The sequence below is a fragment of the Limulus polyphemus genome, unplaced genomic scaffold (assembly GCF_000517525.1).
Source record: "Limulus polyphemus unplaced genomic scaffold, Limulus_polyphemus-2.1.2 Scaffold1596, whole genome shotgun sequence".
Taxonomy (NCBI): domain Eukaryota; kingdom Metazoa; phylum Arthropoda; class Merostomata; order Xiphosura; family Limulidae; genus Limulus; species Limulus polyphemus.
The window spans coordinates 91,343-108,639 of NW_013667206.1; the positions used below are offsets into that span (position 1 = coordinate 91,343).

The 17,297-nt window shown below is 36.8% G+C and overlaps 1 protein-coding gene across 4 annotated transcripts in view; it reads right to left on the bottom strand.

Moving 5' to 3' along the window:
• Positions 1–17,297, bottom strand: part of LOC106464241 (homeobox protein prospero-like) — a 101,923-nt gene that overhangs the window by 20,879 nt on the left and 63,747 nt on the right. For all 4 annotated transcript variants that reach the window (XM_022391957.1, XM_022391954.1, XM_022391956.1 and 1 more), the window contains one exon: positions 10,893–13,309. In XM_022391957.1, the coding sequence (XP_022247665.1) occupies positions 10,893–13,178 (2,286 nt within the window). In that variant the 5' untranslated portion in view covers positions 13,179–13,309. The remainder of the gene's footprint in view (positions 1–10,892; positions 13,310–17,297) is intronic.

Sequence of the window (17,297 nt, forward strand, 5' to 3'; positions counted from 1 at the left end):
AATTCGGTAAATCTGATAAGTTTATGAATACTACATATTTGTATCTGAAAGTATTCAAACACCTGTATCTAACTCTACATTCTCGCTTTTATCCCTCAATTTCCTATCAAGTTAAATCTGATAAGTTTATGAATACTACATATTTGTATCTGAAAGTATTCAAACACCTGTATCTAACTCTACATTCTCGCTTTTATCCCTCAATTTCCTATCAAGTTATTACATCTAGCAGAAAGATACAGAAACCTAGGGAAGTTAAACAAAAGTCATCCAGCGTGATATGACAATAGAGTGACACGTGCCAGTTTCATGAACCACCTGCTTCTAGGTACAGCTCCTTGGCAATAATAAGTTACCTCATACAAAACACACAAACGACACTCGCATGTAACCAAAATCTGCACTATTTCATAGGACTATCTGATCTTTGATTATACATCACGAATGAATCACTGCTATTGGTCGTATCCAGTCTTGTTACCCACTCCTTTTTTTCTTTTTTTGGTGAAATATGAGTTAACAAGTAGTTTAAAAACGTTGGCCAATGACTTTATACAGTTTATAAAAACTTGTGAAGACATACTGTATCCCCCTCTCTAACCCCCTCACGAAATGCCCTCTCTTCAAACAACATTTCGATCATCGTCCGTTGTACACGCAACATTCGCGAAATTGTGCAAGTACGTTTCAGCAGTCATGGTGCGAAGGATATAACGCATACACAACACTGTGCATGACTCAATCACTATACAAACATACTTATGCACGTACATACGCTTAAATATCGCAAAAAAAAGAGTTTCTAAAAACGTTTTCAATCGTCAGTGCTTTCTTTTCTATCTTCGTTTCGATTGTAAACACCAAGGAAGGAGACATCGTCAACCAACTGACAGTGTATGTAAGTCTAAAAACATTAATAAACAACAGCTTCACAGAAACCTATAATCCATTCTGATCAATTTGATATGGTTGATTTTAATAAGTTCTAAAGGCAATGGTTGGAGCAATTAGATTTTATAAGCAATTCCAAATCCAGAGCTAGATATATATTTACAAGATTATATTTTATGTCAAGATAAAACGAAAATTGATACTATCCTGTGCTCGTTTACGTTAAATATTTCCTATAAGTATATGCCTTAACATATAAGGATGAGAGTATTTTAAAGTTTAAAAAACAATATACTAACCAGAAAATTTGGACACAAAAAATGTCTGAGCGAGGCGAATCAACCCATATCTTTAGCGCAAGTGGTTAAGTCCCTATCAGCTTCGAACGTTAACAAGGCGGGCGTGACCTGGCGATTATAGAATGTGAACTGTTAATACGAAGATTAACGGTTCATACCCCGTTATTGCAAGAAAAAGGACTTCACACTTAGGAGCTGTGGGTGCGCTATAAGACAGAGGGACAAATTCAGTTAGACAAGAGCAGCCCCAGAGCTAGCGGCAGGTGTTGTTGACTAGCTGTCATCCCTCTAGTCTATCAGGTCAAACTTAGTGACGTCTATTCGCAGATAGCACACTATATGTTGCTTTACACAAACATTCTGAAAATAAACAAAACGATCTTAGTAAAATGAAATCACGTAAGGCAACCTACTACTTCTGTATACAATACAGATATCTTCCCAATATAATAATGATTGTATACAATAGGAGAAGAACTTGAAAAATGAAATCACGTAAGGCAACCTACTACTTCTGTATACAATACAGATATCTTCCCAATATAATAATGATTGTATACAATAGGAGAAGAACTTGAAAAATGAATTATTTGTAAACAAATGGTTTGGTTTGAATTTCGCGCAAAGCTACACAAGCTAGCCGTCCCCAACTTAGCAGTGAAAGACTAGAAGGTAGGCAGCTAGTAATCACCGCCAACTCTTGGGCTACTCTTTTACCAACGAGTAGTGAGATTGGCCGTCACATTATAACGCTCCCACGGCTAAAAGGGCGAGCATGCTTGGTGGGATGAGGATTCGAACCCGCGACCCTCAGGTTGCGAGTCAAGCGCCCTAGCCACCAGGCCATTTGTAAACAAAGGAGGAGCTCAAATGAGGTAAAAGGCAGTAGTTTGATTCCATATCAATACGCCATTAAAAAAACATAATTGTGTAATCCAGTCTACTACTTTTAGCTAGATAAAATACTATTATTAAAATGTTATTCTTGTTTTCTGAGCGATCTTGAGGTATCTATTTAACATGACAATATTTCAGTATTTCAATTCAAGGTGTGAACTCAAAAAATAATGTTGAATATTCTACAGTTCTTTACATGTATAATATAAAAAAAGACATGAAACAGTTTATCTAAATTACCATTCTTATTCACCCCCCCCCCCGAGCCTTTGCATTATTTTCCCATTTACAAACAACTTTCATTAACATGAACAATAATGAAAAACTCTCACAAGATCATTAATCATTCAAATAAGGTGAACGTAGAAGTAAGTTCGGTTGTTTGTTTTCTAGAGCAAAGTCACAATTGGGTAATCTAGCGAGGAATCGAACCCCGGATTGCAGCGTTGTAAATCCACAGATTTACTGCTGTCCCACTGAGGGTCTGGTAATTTCGATTTTAAAGCATTACATTAAAGTCTTCCTGGTTTCATTTACTAAAATCTTTTATCCCTACTATCTAATCTCAATATGTTTGATGTTATATAGACTTTACACTTTCACGCGCTCTGTAACCCAATACAAAAGATGCGCTATACGTAGTAAAATAATTCGGAAATCACAATTTCTGCAGAGCTCTTGAAGAAGAAAAAACTAAAGTTGTTAACAAGACATGCTTAAATATCTATCAAAATCTACTTCTGTTTGTTGGTTTGAAGTTAGGCACAAAGCTACACAATGGGCTACCTGTGCTCTGCCCACCACGGGTATCGAAACCCGGTTTCTAGTGTTGTAAGTCCGCAGACATGTCGCTGTGCCACTGGAGACATCTACATCTGTCCATTTGATGCAAACGAACGCTTTGGGGCCTTGGATGCACTATAAGAGTAATGGTTCAATCCCATTATAGTAGCCCTAAAGTTGGCGGCGGGTGTTATTGGATAGTTCTAGTCTGTCAACTCAAAATTAGGGACGGCTATGTATAAATATCCCTTGCATAGCTTTTCGCCAAAATACTAAAAGCAAACAAACCTACTTCTACATCTTAAGCATGATATCTAATTTCGATAGGAGCAGCACGGTTAGTTCGACCAATCAAATGTAAGGGAAGCTCTTTAATATGCAGAAAACTGGCCGTTGATACGATACAGACAAGCTAGGTTTATGCCTAACCGATAGTGAGTTACGTCATCATATCATCCATGTTATGGCCGTATTAACCAATAACATCATTATTGCTTTATACTTGTTTTTTTTCTTCAAGTTAGGCAAGTAAGTTCAATTTACTTATTTCACCTTAACTTGAAATTCTACGAACGTATTTTTTACGTTATGCAGTCTAGTGGGTCGCACAAGATAGTGTAGTTGTTTTCCAATGTAGGACTGACAAAAAACAGAGATATAGGAGTCCAAAGTTAACTGAGATATGATAGATAGGTGTACATATACAAATACAAAAACTAAGACAAAAGAATTATACGCATTTAGTCACATCGCTGCGTTTTAACATTCAATCTGGTATGTAAAGTACAGCCTTTTTAAAATCAGTATTGTAAATTTTATTTTACTTTTTTTTGCATTTCTTTCGAAATCTTTTCATAGAGGACCTTGTAACTGAAGTGTTGCTACATTGTACTATTATAATCATGAAACCATAAAGGTGTAAGACAAGGAAACCTGAACTTTTGTAAACAAATCTTTTAAAATGTAGCAACAATTTTGCGTAACCCACTTACAAATATTTTGTGAAGAACTCAGTCCAGTTGTTGGCGTGCAGCGAATCGAAATAATCTGAGTGTCCAGGATTCGTGTGTTGCTACCGCAAAATCGCTCTCAGCAGTCTGAGGCCGCAGATATATTATAAGAATGACGGTTCCACTATTCGGTTAGGGTGGTTTAAGAGTTGGCGGTGGGTGCTGTTGAATAGCTGCCTTTTTGTCTATCACTTCAAAATTAGGGACGGCTAGCACAGATAGTTTTTGTGTAGTAATTATCATTAGTTTGCTTGCTACATTTAAACTATTATTTTGCTGCCGTCTTTATGAAACTCCTAAAATGGATTGCAATTGAGAGGATTTGTTTGTTTGCAGTAAAAGACTAAAGGGAAGGTAGCTAGTCATCACCACCCACCGCCAACTCTTGGGCTACTCTTTTACCAACGTCAAGCAGTCTAACCGCCTGGCCATGCCGGACTACAATTGATAGGAAGATTCGATCTTAATCGTTTTTTTTTAAGGCAGATGGGCTATTTAAGTCCGACTTTCTAAAAAGAAGTCCCTAATTGTCGAATATTCTAAATAAAACAAACTCTTAACCAGAAAATATTTGGTTCGATAGTCTGATTTTTTAATTTTGGATTAAACTGTCCAAAAAAGGATACATCTTTCAAATATAAAGACTGTAGACGTTTTTGTTGTTGTTGTAGGTTTGCTGTAGTAGAAAACAGGGGGTTTAGATTTTCAAACTGCCTAAAAAATAATCTTTAGGGAAAAAAACGTACTATTTGTTAATGTATTTAAGGGAATAAACTAAAAACTAGAACTATTTTATCTAGAAGAGAATGTTTTCAAGAAACGAGAAACTGTCGGATAAAAACGTCACCTAAACCTCACCATTATACTTGTGCACGTACTAAAGGCTGTCTTTTTCTTTCTATATGTTAAGTTAAACGAGCTCATCAAATACCTATGCGTGTCTTTCTGTTCGTGTTAATCTTTTTCTCCTCTTATTTTACACTAGAATTACTCATTCTGATGGAATATACAGAGCCCACCAATAGTGAACAGTATGAAAGCAATTTGGTAATTTGAGGTTTAATTACACTCGTTTAGAAACAGCTCTACCATGGAACTGTAGAAGCAAACTTAATACACATTATTTCAAGAATTCGACTAAAAAATACACTCAAAAATTTGATTCTGTCACGAGAATCTTTGGTAATTGATATCTACTCGGAAATACCATTTAAGTAGCACATACCGTAATGAGGTTTTGTCTACATTAAAGCCTGGTTTCACTGTAAAGGTACTGATAGTGTCGTAAAGTACCAAATTTCCTGTTTAAAAAGAACCTACAGTATACGGGCTTAGAATGCCCTCTTGTTACTAAAGCGGATATCCTATAGTATGAGGTATACTTTCAGTTGTGTACCGAATGTTGCATTCAGTCCAGTGGAACGGCGTATATTATAGGTGCAAAAAAGTTGTGGGGATTATAACCACAACACGCCAACAGTACATAAATGTATAGAAGAAAGTGGACAAAGTTCAAATACAGAAATATGATAAACGTAAAAGTCTTGATTAAGTTTTTGGCCTGTAAGTGATAAATATCTGATTTCGAAGAAATCCTTTAACGGCAAAAATATGGCAAATACTAAGATACAGTTGTATTTGCTACTACGAATGCGAGACTTTCATCCATTGGACAAAAACGAGAGTTAGGTTCTTTTTTGTGGCAGGCAGAGCTTTTGTTTCAGATATCCATGCGAAGTTCCACGATTGCGCTAACCACCCATAATTTTGAATTGATAAACTGGAAGGAAATATTAGGCAGATGGTTAACAGCATCTACCGACAAACTTGGGCTAATTTAAATGAATAGCTTAATTTTCCACCACTTTTATAATGCACTCATTGCCCCAAATGGTTGGGCGCAATTTTTTTCCAAAAACGGGACGCGAATTTGGAATCCTCGGATTCACAGTCTAGCACGCTAACCACAGGGCCACGCCCGGCAATTACAGAGCTTACTACATAACAGCAAAAGAAGACGTGATCACAACTCAAATTAATATTTCATTGCTATGAGCTTGTTCCTTATTTATATGCTCTATACATAGATATTAATGTGTTTCATTCAGAAAATTATTCGTTAATTAACATTAGTTAACTTTTAAATTCCAGATTTTTACCGACATCAAAATTAAAAGTCACTATATATTTAATTCATTTGGTAACTTAGTAGAATAAGAAATTGAGAAACAGGGGGTCGTAACGTAGCTGCAAAGCGGAACAGACAGCGTTAAAATTATATTCACGTTTTATCAGAGTTGTTTTTCTTTATTTCTTCACTTAAACCATAAAATACAACTTTTGTTTATCGAAGAATAAACAATGACTAGAGGGCGCTCGGTAGAGCGCATACTTCCGCCACGCAGCGCAGATCATATTCGGTTCTCAAAAAATACGAAAATGTGTCCGTGTGTCCGTCGTTATCAACGAACACAGACTATTTTTAGCATAACAATGAGGAATAATATTCTACATCAAAATCCGATAATTTTTGACTGAATTATTGAGCAAAGATAGTGTAAAAAAATCAGTCTCCATGTTCACAGGTAGGAATTTTTTTGGATTTTCGTGTCCTTGCTGTGATCTTTAACTTTAACCTTTACCCTCGAGAAACTAAATGATTCTAAGTTAGGTTATAGTTCAACTGTATACCAACTTTCGTCCAAATCCATTCAGCCGTTTTCGAGGAATCTTACTGACTAACTCACAGTGGTAAAAACATAACTTCCGTCCACATTGTTTTGAGTACACCAGAATGAGAGGCAACTAACTGCCTGTTGTAGAAAAAATAAAAGTGCAGCTTTTATGTAGACGGATAAAAAATCACTAAAAACTTTAGCAAAACTTACGTCATCACCAAACTTCAAGTAGACTTAACGCAGCTTTGTAAATCTGGACATAGAGAGTTAGCCCAAGTAAAAGACAACTGTAATCAGTTACGGTATATCTAATCCCTTGGTTATTTCATGACGGAGAAAATTAATACGCATGCGCACACACTCCACCCTTTAATCCAAAAGTAGTCGAGTTATGGGGTTTCTCTACTATGACTCTGTTTCTTACATCATTCTGATTATGATAACACACTGAATCACATGGCTGCAACAATCAAACAATCGAGTCAAACAGCTCTTAAGGCTGGTCTCTGTTTATTCCTGGTCAAGAAGTTTCAGGTCTTTTTTGTTTTTGTATCAGCGTTTTTCATATAACTTTGGTGTGTTAAGAGAATAAATCACTTGAATGAGATATTCTTATTCATTTAGAACACTGCCATTTATGTTTTATAAATAAAAAATAATAATATATTTCCATTTCCAAAAGCACAGTTAATTCCATTTCTATATAATAAGCGTCAAACATGTGTCTGGTTTACACAGCTTATGTCATTTAGAATAAGCTCACTGTTATCATATATGAGGTTAATCTACCGGTAGAGGCGCTGTTGTTGTAATATATATAACACGAGTACTTGTAACTACCGTAAAATTTAAAACATGAATTTTTGTCACCAACAGTAGCAAACTTATCATGCGTTGAAATTTTATAAACGTAGAATCAAAACTAAAGCTCTAAAAATTTTATGTTTTGAGTTTCCTAAGTAATTTCTCTGTTCACGTGATTATTAAGAACTTCGTATAAAAGCAATGACAACAATATGTTTTTGTCGGTGTTTCAGAGCTGGAACATAGTTAAGAGAAGCTCACTAAATGTTCCTTTTTTATTGAGTAGATGAATTTCCTTTTTCACTCTTCATCAAAACGACCTGATAAAAATAACACAAGGGCGAACTTTGAGCACAAATGAGATTTCATGGGTTTTGATTATTAAATATATGCCAATACCTGATCTTAATTCACATATAATTATGTAGCAGTCGCAGGCATAACTTGATAAAATTGTTTGTTTGAAGTTAAGCACAAGACTACACAATGGGCTATCTGTGATCTGTCCTCCACGGGTATCAAAACCCGGTTTCTAGCAACAAACATGCCACTGTGCCACTGGGGGGGGGGGCAATGATACGAAAAATGATAAGTATTTAAACGTGCTCCGTGTCCAAGAAGATAATTAGGGAACTGTTTGTAGTGTCTGCATTAATGGAATCTTTTAACAGAAATTTGAAGAAAAATGTCGGAAACCTGGACTTTCTCAAACTATTTACTTAGCATCACTTCTAAGTGATGGCATCAATATTGCGTATCAATTATGGAAAACTTTATTTAAAACCAGCATGACAAAAGATTTATGGTGTAATTTCATATTTGACATCTAATTGTTCCTTGTTCACGCAAAATAGGAGTCGGACAAAAACGCGCGTGGAAAATCTACACATGCACACACACACATACACACGTAATTTATACATAAATATACAGACAGAAGAAGTAATTAATTATTCATATAATCAGGTTATAGGATAACTTAGCCCGGATAAACGAGGCAAAGCACGGTCCCAGTGAAAACCTACATAGCTCTAGTTGCACGAGCTTTGTATATTAGATAGACACTCATCCTTACTGACCAGGCCAAGCCAAGTGAATTATTTAACAAAATATAAAGTACGAGAAGAAATAAGCTTTACCCGCATACATGCAGTACAATGATACGAAATATACATAAGGCACGCAACCGTTAAAACGCAAGCTTAGCTGGGTACGTATACAGAGTGTGTATTTACTTTAAATATTCCACTCTGTAAAGATTTCTAAGCCTAGTCATGCTGTCACTAATATTATAAACAGGAGGCAGCAGTGTCAAACCATAACACTTGCCAGAAAAATACAATAAGAATGAAGAAAATATACCTTGAACCGAAATGCACAATAAACCATCGCTTTGTATGCGCTACCAGCGCTAGGTAAAAAAAAAGAAGAAAAAAACACATGGATTGTTTGCATCCGAAACAGATCACGCATTATTTACATGTGTGGTTCGTTGTAGCTTTTAGTTTCCACTAAAGTTTCGTTTAATAATCCTAGAATTACTGATGGCGGGATCCATATGGGCACCGTCGGCTTTCTATAAACAATTTTTTATACAATTAATTATTCGCCCAATTGTTTACAGATTCGTGACTTTGTTGGATACGGAGTTCCTAATGACGTACAAAGAAATTAAATAAAAATACCATCAAAATAGCAGTTTTGATATTAATCCAACCAATTACTGCTGGAGTCTCATGTTGTATTTTACATAGAAAATGAATGACTTCACTCGAAGTATTTTTCATCAGTTCTTTACGCTGAGATTTGTAACAAGGAAAAGCACGACATTAGTCAGTATGATGCAATATGTGGATTACACTGCTTAGTGAACACTATACAAACAAGTTAGTGATTTAAGGGTTAATACTTCTGGCCATAAGCGACGACGAGAAGCTGTTAAGAGCGACAGGTTGTGGCATAATAAAGATAAAAAAAAATAGACGATTAGCTTTTATCCGAAAGTAAAGTGATAATTTGACAATAATTCGTTGTTAGTAACACTTGAGTGAAAAAATAGCGGTAAGAGAGTAATGATAACAATGGGTGAAAAGAAACCTTGAGTGAAAAAACAGGGGTAAGAGAGTAATGATAACTGAAAGAGTTATACACAGTGAAGAAAAAGTAGGTCGTTCCTAATTATCAGTGACACATTATAATCTCATTTCATACATTATCATACACTTAACAAAGACCTTCAAACTGTGTGTTTTTCTCTTGGTCGATTTTTTTTCAAGTACAGGGACAATGCAGCATCCAGGACATTTATCTCTTGCCTTACCCCCGTGTATTACTCCTTACTTTGCAAATCACAGTAAAGTTTGTCGTTAAATTAGACTTTGCTTTCATTAACATTTAAATCTGCTCAGAATTAATAAGTAGAAATTATCTTATCACCGAATCACTTGTAAAAAAAATATAAGTAATAAATGCTTCCAGCATAAGTAAATTGTACAGAGCTTACAATTCAACCATGCTCTCAAAAATGACAGCTTTTGTTTCCATGAAGTTACCTGACGTACGTTATTTCAAGAAATGAAGCCAAAATAGCATTATCAATTCTAGCATAAATCTCATTAACTATAATATATATATATATATATATATACATAATAGCAGAGCTTATTATAATAGATCCGTTATTTTTCAAACATGAATAATTAAAGGAATATTTTATTAGCTTTCTCACAAAATGCATAAAATAATATAATGCCATAACTTTTAATGTAAAACATTATAAGATAACGAGGAGAATGCTAATATGCAAGTTGGGAGAAGCACAAGTTAGATCGATATTTACGTCATAAACATTTCCTGTATATCCCGTGATTAAAGCTAAAGATAAATTATATATATACATATATAAACTATAAGTCAAGGTGGTTTCACCTCATGGTGAATACCTAAAAGAAAAGCCGAATCCTTTCTTTTTTACTAAATCGTTCTTTATTTAACTGGTATTATAGCATCATCACTGGCAACTCCTCAATATTAAAAAATCATAAACAACAACCAATATCATTCGTACATACTATACCTACACACCAACTACATGATTAAACAGAGAATCTTAAACGAACACTCACGTGGTAACTGGAGTTTTCTATATTAATGCTAAGAATATACTTAATACTTATTGTGTAAATCTACAAGTTGAGCATAACTGGTCTATATGTTTGAAATTTTAAAGGAAGAGTACAAAATGAGACCATATTTAGCATGGAAGTTATACACAGTACTCAAAACATCAGCCTTTATGTACGTCGGGGGATATCTAGTACAGTTTTCATGGAAGCCGTGGATGTGTTTCTTTGTCCGTGCTAACATTATGCAAATTTCAACAGTTCTTTTTCTGTGCTATATCACAAACTAAGCAACTTTTAAACAGTTAGAATATTGACAATTTTTCATTGACTACAATAAACTATTCAGAAGTGTTTTGTTATTATGATAATAAATATTACCTAAAATATACATATAAAAAAGGATATGACAGCAAGACTTGACTCGTAGTTCTGACTCTCACCACCATCTGATCCTTCTCCCATGTCTTGTTTCAAATAGGAGAAGGACAAAGGGTCAGAAGGAGAACTGTGGGGACCTGGGTAGTGGGCTTGTACTGCAGGAGATGACGAAAAGGAATCGTCATCTTGGTTCTCTTGATTGAAGTACGCTAATCTGGAGCTTTCAAAATGATAGGGAAAATATTCCCCATGGTGGAGACTAGGATTGGGAATAGCTACAGATGTGGGTAAGCTTACAGGTACTAGAGGCGGTGGGTGATGAGGGTAGCCGTGGGGACCCATGGATGGTTGTGTCGTGCTACACAGGAAAGGATATTTAAGGATAGCATCTTCTTGACCCACAGACCGGTTCATTATACGAGGGGTCACGCGTGTATCGGTCACCTTGTGGCGTTTCTTTTTTGGAGTAACAACTAAGGAGATAGCCTCTGTTTGCTCCAGTACGTCATTATTTGTGGTTATTCCTGCTCCCTCAAGGTTCCCTGAAAGGTGAGGATGTGGAGGAGGATAATGATGAGGGATATTCGTCGGAGGAAGCTGAATTGCATGAGATGAAGGGGCTGGACAGAATAAAGAAGCTGGAGGTCTCATTCCTTGCGGATAAGAAAGTGTGGGTCTGGGACTGGGATCACACAAAAAAGGACTAGCTCTCTGACCAACTGGAAGCTGACCATTGACTCTGTTGCCACGGTCAACTACTTTAGTTCGTGGAGATTTTCGATCAAGTATTTGAGACAATGTCAGATCTTTAGATGGTTCTGGTTCCAATGTTTTAGAGAAGTTCCTGGTTTGCTTGTATTTTGTGACGATAGAGTCGATAATGTGTGCCAGTGTAGCCGAGATTTCAGATTTGAGTGCTTCAACCAAACTATCCAAGTCAGTGGTCATACCAGACTGGCCAGAATGACCGTTTGGTTTAACGATACATGACTGGCGGTTTTCTTGGATTCGATCCTTCAGATCGTTCTCTTGACTGAGTCTCTCTAGTCGTCTGGCTTCTTCAATCATCTGAACAGCATTTGTTGTATATTCTTTCATTGCGTTTGAGTGAGCGATAGATGTGACTTTGGGAGCAACGCTCGCATTATTTACTCCAGAAAATGAAGTACGCAATGATGGAGACCCTTCCCGTACTTCAATAGGACTAGAGTGGAAGTACATTTGCGGTTTCTTCTCAGGTTTTTTATTCCTTTCCTCTGTGGATGACGCAGTACCTGCCTTTTCAGGTGGGGAACTTTGGGTTTGTTCTTGAAACAACTCAGTGTACTGTTGCTGAATGATAGCTAGTTGTTCTTGCATTTTTCGCAACTGTAATTTAAGATCTTCTTGGACTATTCGACGCTGTTTTGGCGGTGATTCGGTGAACTCCTCATAATCTTCCTCGTCTTCTTCATTTTCTTCTTCATCTCCGTTCATAGCTCTAGTAGCTTCATGCTGTTGAGGTTGGTAAAGTTTCCTCTTTTTACAGCCATTCACAGGCACCTGGGAAGGATTCCCTGGCAGACGCGGACCGCTAGGACATTGCATCATAGTAGACACAATATTTTCAACGCGAGCTCGCTTAACCTCTAAAGCATTAGTATCAGACGTGGACGTGTTGTTAGGCATCACTTCAGGACGGACTGGACTTCGACTACAGTCAGAGCTCGGCGAAGCCGTGGGACTGTGAGCTGGCGAGGGGTGTTGCCGGTTCTGCTCTTGGTCGGACATCCTGCCACGACTAGCAGGCCTGTTTTCTATTCGCTCCCCACCGGAAACCGAAGGCATACTACTAGAGAATTCGGCTGACATCCGGCTCTTCAGAGAGTCTCGGAGAAGATGACCATTGCCCGGGTCTACAGAAGGACAGTCGGCGCTATGCATAAAAAAAGAAGATATGTCTGCATCTGAAGTAGCACCGTCGTTCAGGTACATCTTACTCGGGCGGGTCTGAGTTGGCGAGTTTTGTGTGATAATGAGGCTGTTTACGCTTTTGGGGCTGACGTCTTGCACAACCGAGTCTATAACCATATCGGAACACTCTGTGTTTTGGTGAGTTACTAAACTGTCATACACTCTGCTGGCCAGAGACATAGCATATCCATTCTGATATGACTGAATAGGTGGGCTTGTTCGAATGCTGAAGCTAGCAATACTAGAATAACTGTTTCTTGGTTCGCCTGCGTCTACTCTCTGCCTCGGTCGCTTTGCCTTGATCTTTAAGGGCTTTTCGTACATGGCCACACTTTCTGAGTCCTCCTCTAGCGACATCATAAAAAAGACCAAGGCAGGTGATTGGACGGTTCGGGAGGTGTTTCGACTGCACGAGCACTGAAGTGGAACAAGCACGCTAAGCTATCAGGCCTGACTCATGTCCTCCGGCTGACTGATCACTTGATTGGAACCTAGAGGCACAGAAGACAAAAAAAAAGTCGGAGACGGATGTTAGAGATATGACATGATGGAACAAAACACACACAGACAGACAGAGATAGTGCTATATACCAGTAATACTTTAAACGTGCTATTATTTAATATTAGTATGTTTGTGAATAGATCTAAACACACACACACATGTTGGCGGGTGTTTTGTATTTACATGAAAATTTCAAGAGCACATAAAACAGCATAGCGCTTGCAAGCTCACTAAAAAGAACAAAATAACATAATGTATTGACTACTAGCTGGAGTACCCGTCCCCTGGACGGAAGTTATGTAGATTCATGATTAATGTAAGGTTATTTCAGGACATGAAAAGTTGCTTCCCTTAGATGTAATTGTAAAAACACCCATAAAAACTGCAAAGCACAAAATGTGAAACCGAAAATTTGTATGTTTCTTCCCATGGGCCCAACGAATCTTCATGCCAAATTTTGTGAAGATCCGTCATCAGGGAGCCAAGTAGTAATAAGAAAAACGCAAAAACGCCCATAAAAACCTCAAAACGCAAAACTGAAAATTTGTATGTATCTTCCCATAGATCCAACAAACCTCCATAACAAATTTGGTAAATATCTATATAAAGGGGACAAAGTATTGGTAAAAAACGCAAATATGCCCATAAAAACTGCAAGACACAGAATGTGAAACCGAAAATTTGTTTGTTTGTTTGTTTGAAGTTAAGCACAAAGCTACAATGGGCTATCTGTGCTCTGCCCACCACGGATATCGAAACCAGGATTCTAAAGTTGTAAGTCCGCAGACATGCTGCTGTGCCACGGGTGGGGGGGGGGGCACCGAAAATTTGTATTTTTCCCTGCATGGAACTATTGAACCTCCATATTAAATTTGGTGAAGATCCATATAGAGGGGGCGAAGTAGTGGTAAAAAACGCCCTTAAAAACCACAAAAATGAAAATTTTAATATACCCCCCGCATAGACCTAATGAACCTCCATACCAATTCGGGTGAAGATCCATTCACACCCTGCGAAGTAGTTACATGGACATATAACAGACAAAAACAGTACTAGTATATTCATATAGATATGATATTGCTTTCATTCAGTACATTTTATGTGAAAGTACAATTAACAGTAGAAACATCTTAATAACGGGTGGTTCCATCATTGACTTTTAGAACTGCTTCACTTCTTTACAATAGGGCAATGTATAAGTTCGTAAAAGGTATGTCAAGCTTCTACTTCTCGAGGGCACAATTTGACATAAAGCATGATGGTCTCGTGCACTCATAATGATCTTCTAGCCACTTTTACATTTACCTGATGATACTTATGGGATAATATCCATTCTTTAATAACCTTTGATATTATTCCTATTCCAAAGCCAAGAAGTTGTACAGTTTGGATCATTAAATCACCTATGAACTGAACTCCTACAATCTATCCTCTTTGAAAGCCAGTTAAGTCTACTTCTTTCCAGCGTTGCTTGACGAATAATGACGAATATAGCTTACATGTATCTAAATAATACGTCATTGGAATACAAATTAATCAGTCTTTATTTGGTGTCAAGATATTAGCGCAAAGCTACTCAAGGACTACCTGCACTAGCCGTCCCTAATTCTGAACTGATCGAATAGTGGCATTTGACCGTCACTTTTATGACGCATCCACTGACTCAAAGAGCTGGGCGCGAATGTTTTTATTTCTTTGCGGAAATGGGACGCATAGTTCCATAGTCCGACAGCTTAACTACTAGATTAATCAGTCAGCTGAAGAACTAATCCATCGAACATCTGGGGAAGGATGGGTACTGCTTCAAGCAGGTGTTTTTTATTGATTTGTTTTTGTTCAACCCCTATATGTGTTAGTACTTGATACCAATAAGAAATACGGCTACAGTCTGATAAAATCTAAACATCCAAAGAATAGTTAAAGTCGCTGTAAGGCAAAAGATAACGAGTCAACGTTTTGGCCAAAAAGTCTTCATTTCTTAAAACAATAGTTAAACAAGCGGAAGTACCAATAATGAATCTGGGATGAAGAAGGGACTTTATTACCTTTCTTTGTTATATATTTGCATAACTGTACTGTAAAAGTTTGCTGTTACTGTTGTGGGTTTTCAGCCTCTGATCTGGAGATATTTTTATTAAGATAAAACTTGCGAAACCGTGTATATTTAAAACAGTCATCTAAAATGCTTAGAAAATCTCAGTTTCATGTCACTGATACATTCTATTTTATATTCACTAATAAATTAAAGTTAAAAACTACAAACACTACTCAAAAGTAAGTTTCATTTTTTGTTTCATAAGTTTCTAAACAACAACAACGAAAATGCATACACACAAATAAAAACAGAACAAAACTTTGGCATACTGGCTTAATGGGACAAATTAACTCGCACGCGGGAGTAAACTTGACCTGTTTTGAAATAGGCTTAACCCTTCTATTACCAAGATATGAAACAGAGATGTATTGCCAATATAGGTGCATATTGTATTCAGCTCTTATTTTGATTATATAAAAACGTTATCCAAGGGATAGGTAAATTACTATTCGTATAAGAGATTGTAAAACGTTTTAATAATGAAATGTTTTACTTGCGCCATGACACCATAATAATATGAGTACATAACATACCTATGTCGACAATCAAAAAGTTAACGTTGTCTTTTATTTCGGGGGGGGGGGCGGAGAAGAATCTACGTGTTCATTCTTGAAGACAGTAAAGGGGAGGAACACTAATACTCCGCTCATCATTCAAAACCTTTACGTGGCTAAGGTGGACACCGTGTATACCTCTCATTTTATATGCGTATACATACACCACCACATCATGACTAAAAGGACAGAATAATCAATATTTGCTCATTAAACTCTACTTAGTCGAAGTCCAATGGGGTGATAACTAATAGAGGGTGTGTCTTCTTCATTCTATTTATGACAAAGCAAAAAAAAAAAAAATCGAAGTGATTTTAAACCGCGTTTACATGCACGTATAATTGTTATACAAGAACTGTATACCACTTCAGTTTGGGAACCCCTTGTATCCAGTTTTTGTTTTAGAGCAAAGAAATTTTCAAGGTGTGCAGTTGAACAAAAATTCACGAGTATTTGCAAGGAAGGCTTAATGAATATTTTATGATTTGTTGCCAGAAAAATATAAAATATTTAAAATGGATAATAAATCAGGAGTAATAAAATGAAACTGATTTTTTGAAGTAATTTCATTCTTACGTCATCCTTTGCTTCAATTAAACGTTATGAATACTCTGCGCCTCATATTAAATTAGACATTACCAGCTTCTTATTCAGTTGAAAGTTTCTGTTGTATATTGTACATTCATCCAGATTGAAGGAGTTGTTGTCCATCTACCTGATCTCATAGCTCAAGCCAGTGGCCTCCCTGACCTCACCTATACCAATGGATAGTCTAGCTGACTTCACGAATACTGCTAGAGGATAACTTAATTGGCCTCATGAGCCTTGCTAGAGGGGAATCAACTTAACCTCATGAGTTCTATCAGAAAATATTCCAGTTAACCTCATGGACCTTGTTAATAGATAAGTTAGTTGACCTCGTGAGCTTTGCTAGTGTTTTTTATATTTGATCTCATAAATCCTGTTTGTGGATAATTTAGCCTCCCTCACAAGTCCTCTTTGTGGACAGGCAAACTTACTTATTAAATCTGCAAATGAATAACTTATCTGATTTTAGGAGTTCTACAAAAGGAATGACTCAGTGAATCGCATATGGTCGACTAGTGTGTGAAATATGTATCTTAGTCACGCGTAAGTAAAAAGGTTGACTATAGAATTATACTTGATAAATCTTTAATTCTGAAAAAAATAATAATACACGAGAAAATAGTTTTAATCGACCTGTCTTACTCGAATACTTTCAACATGTCATCAGCCTGCCACACATCATCCAAACGGAAGTGGCACGAAACGGCCGATTTCTCTTCACAACAACCTTGCGATACAGT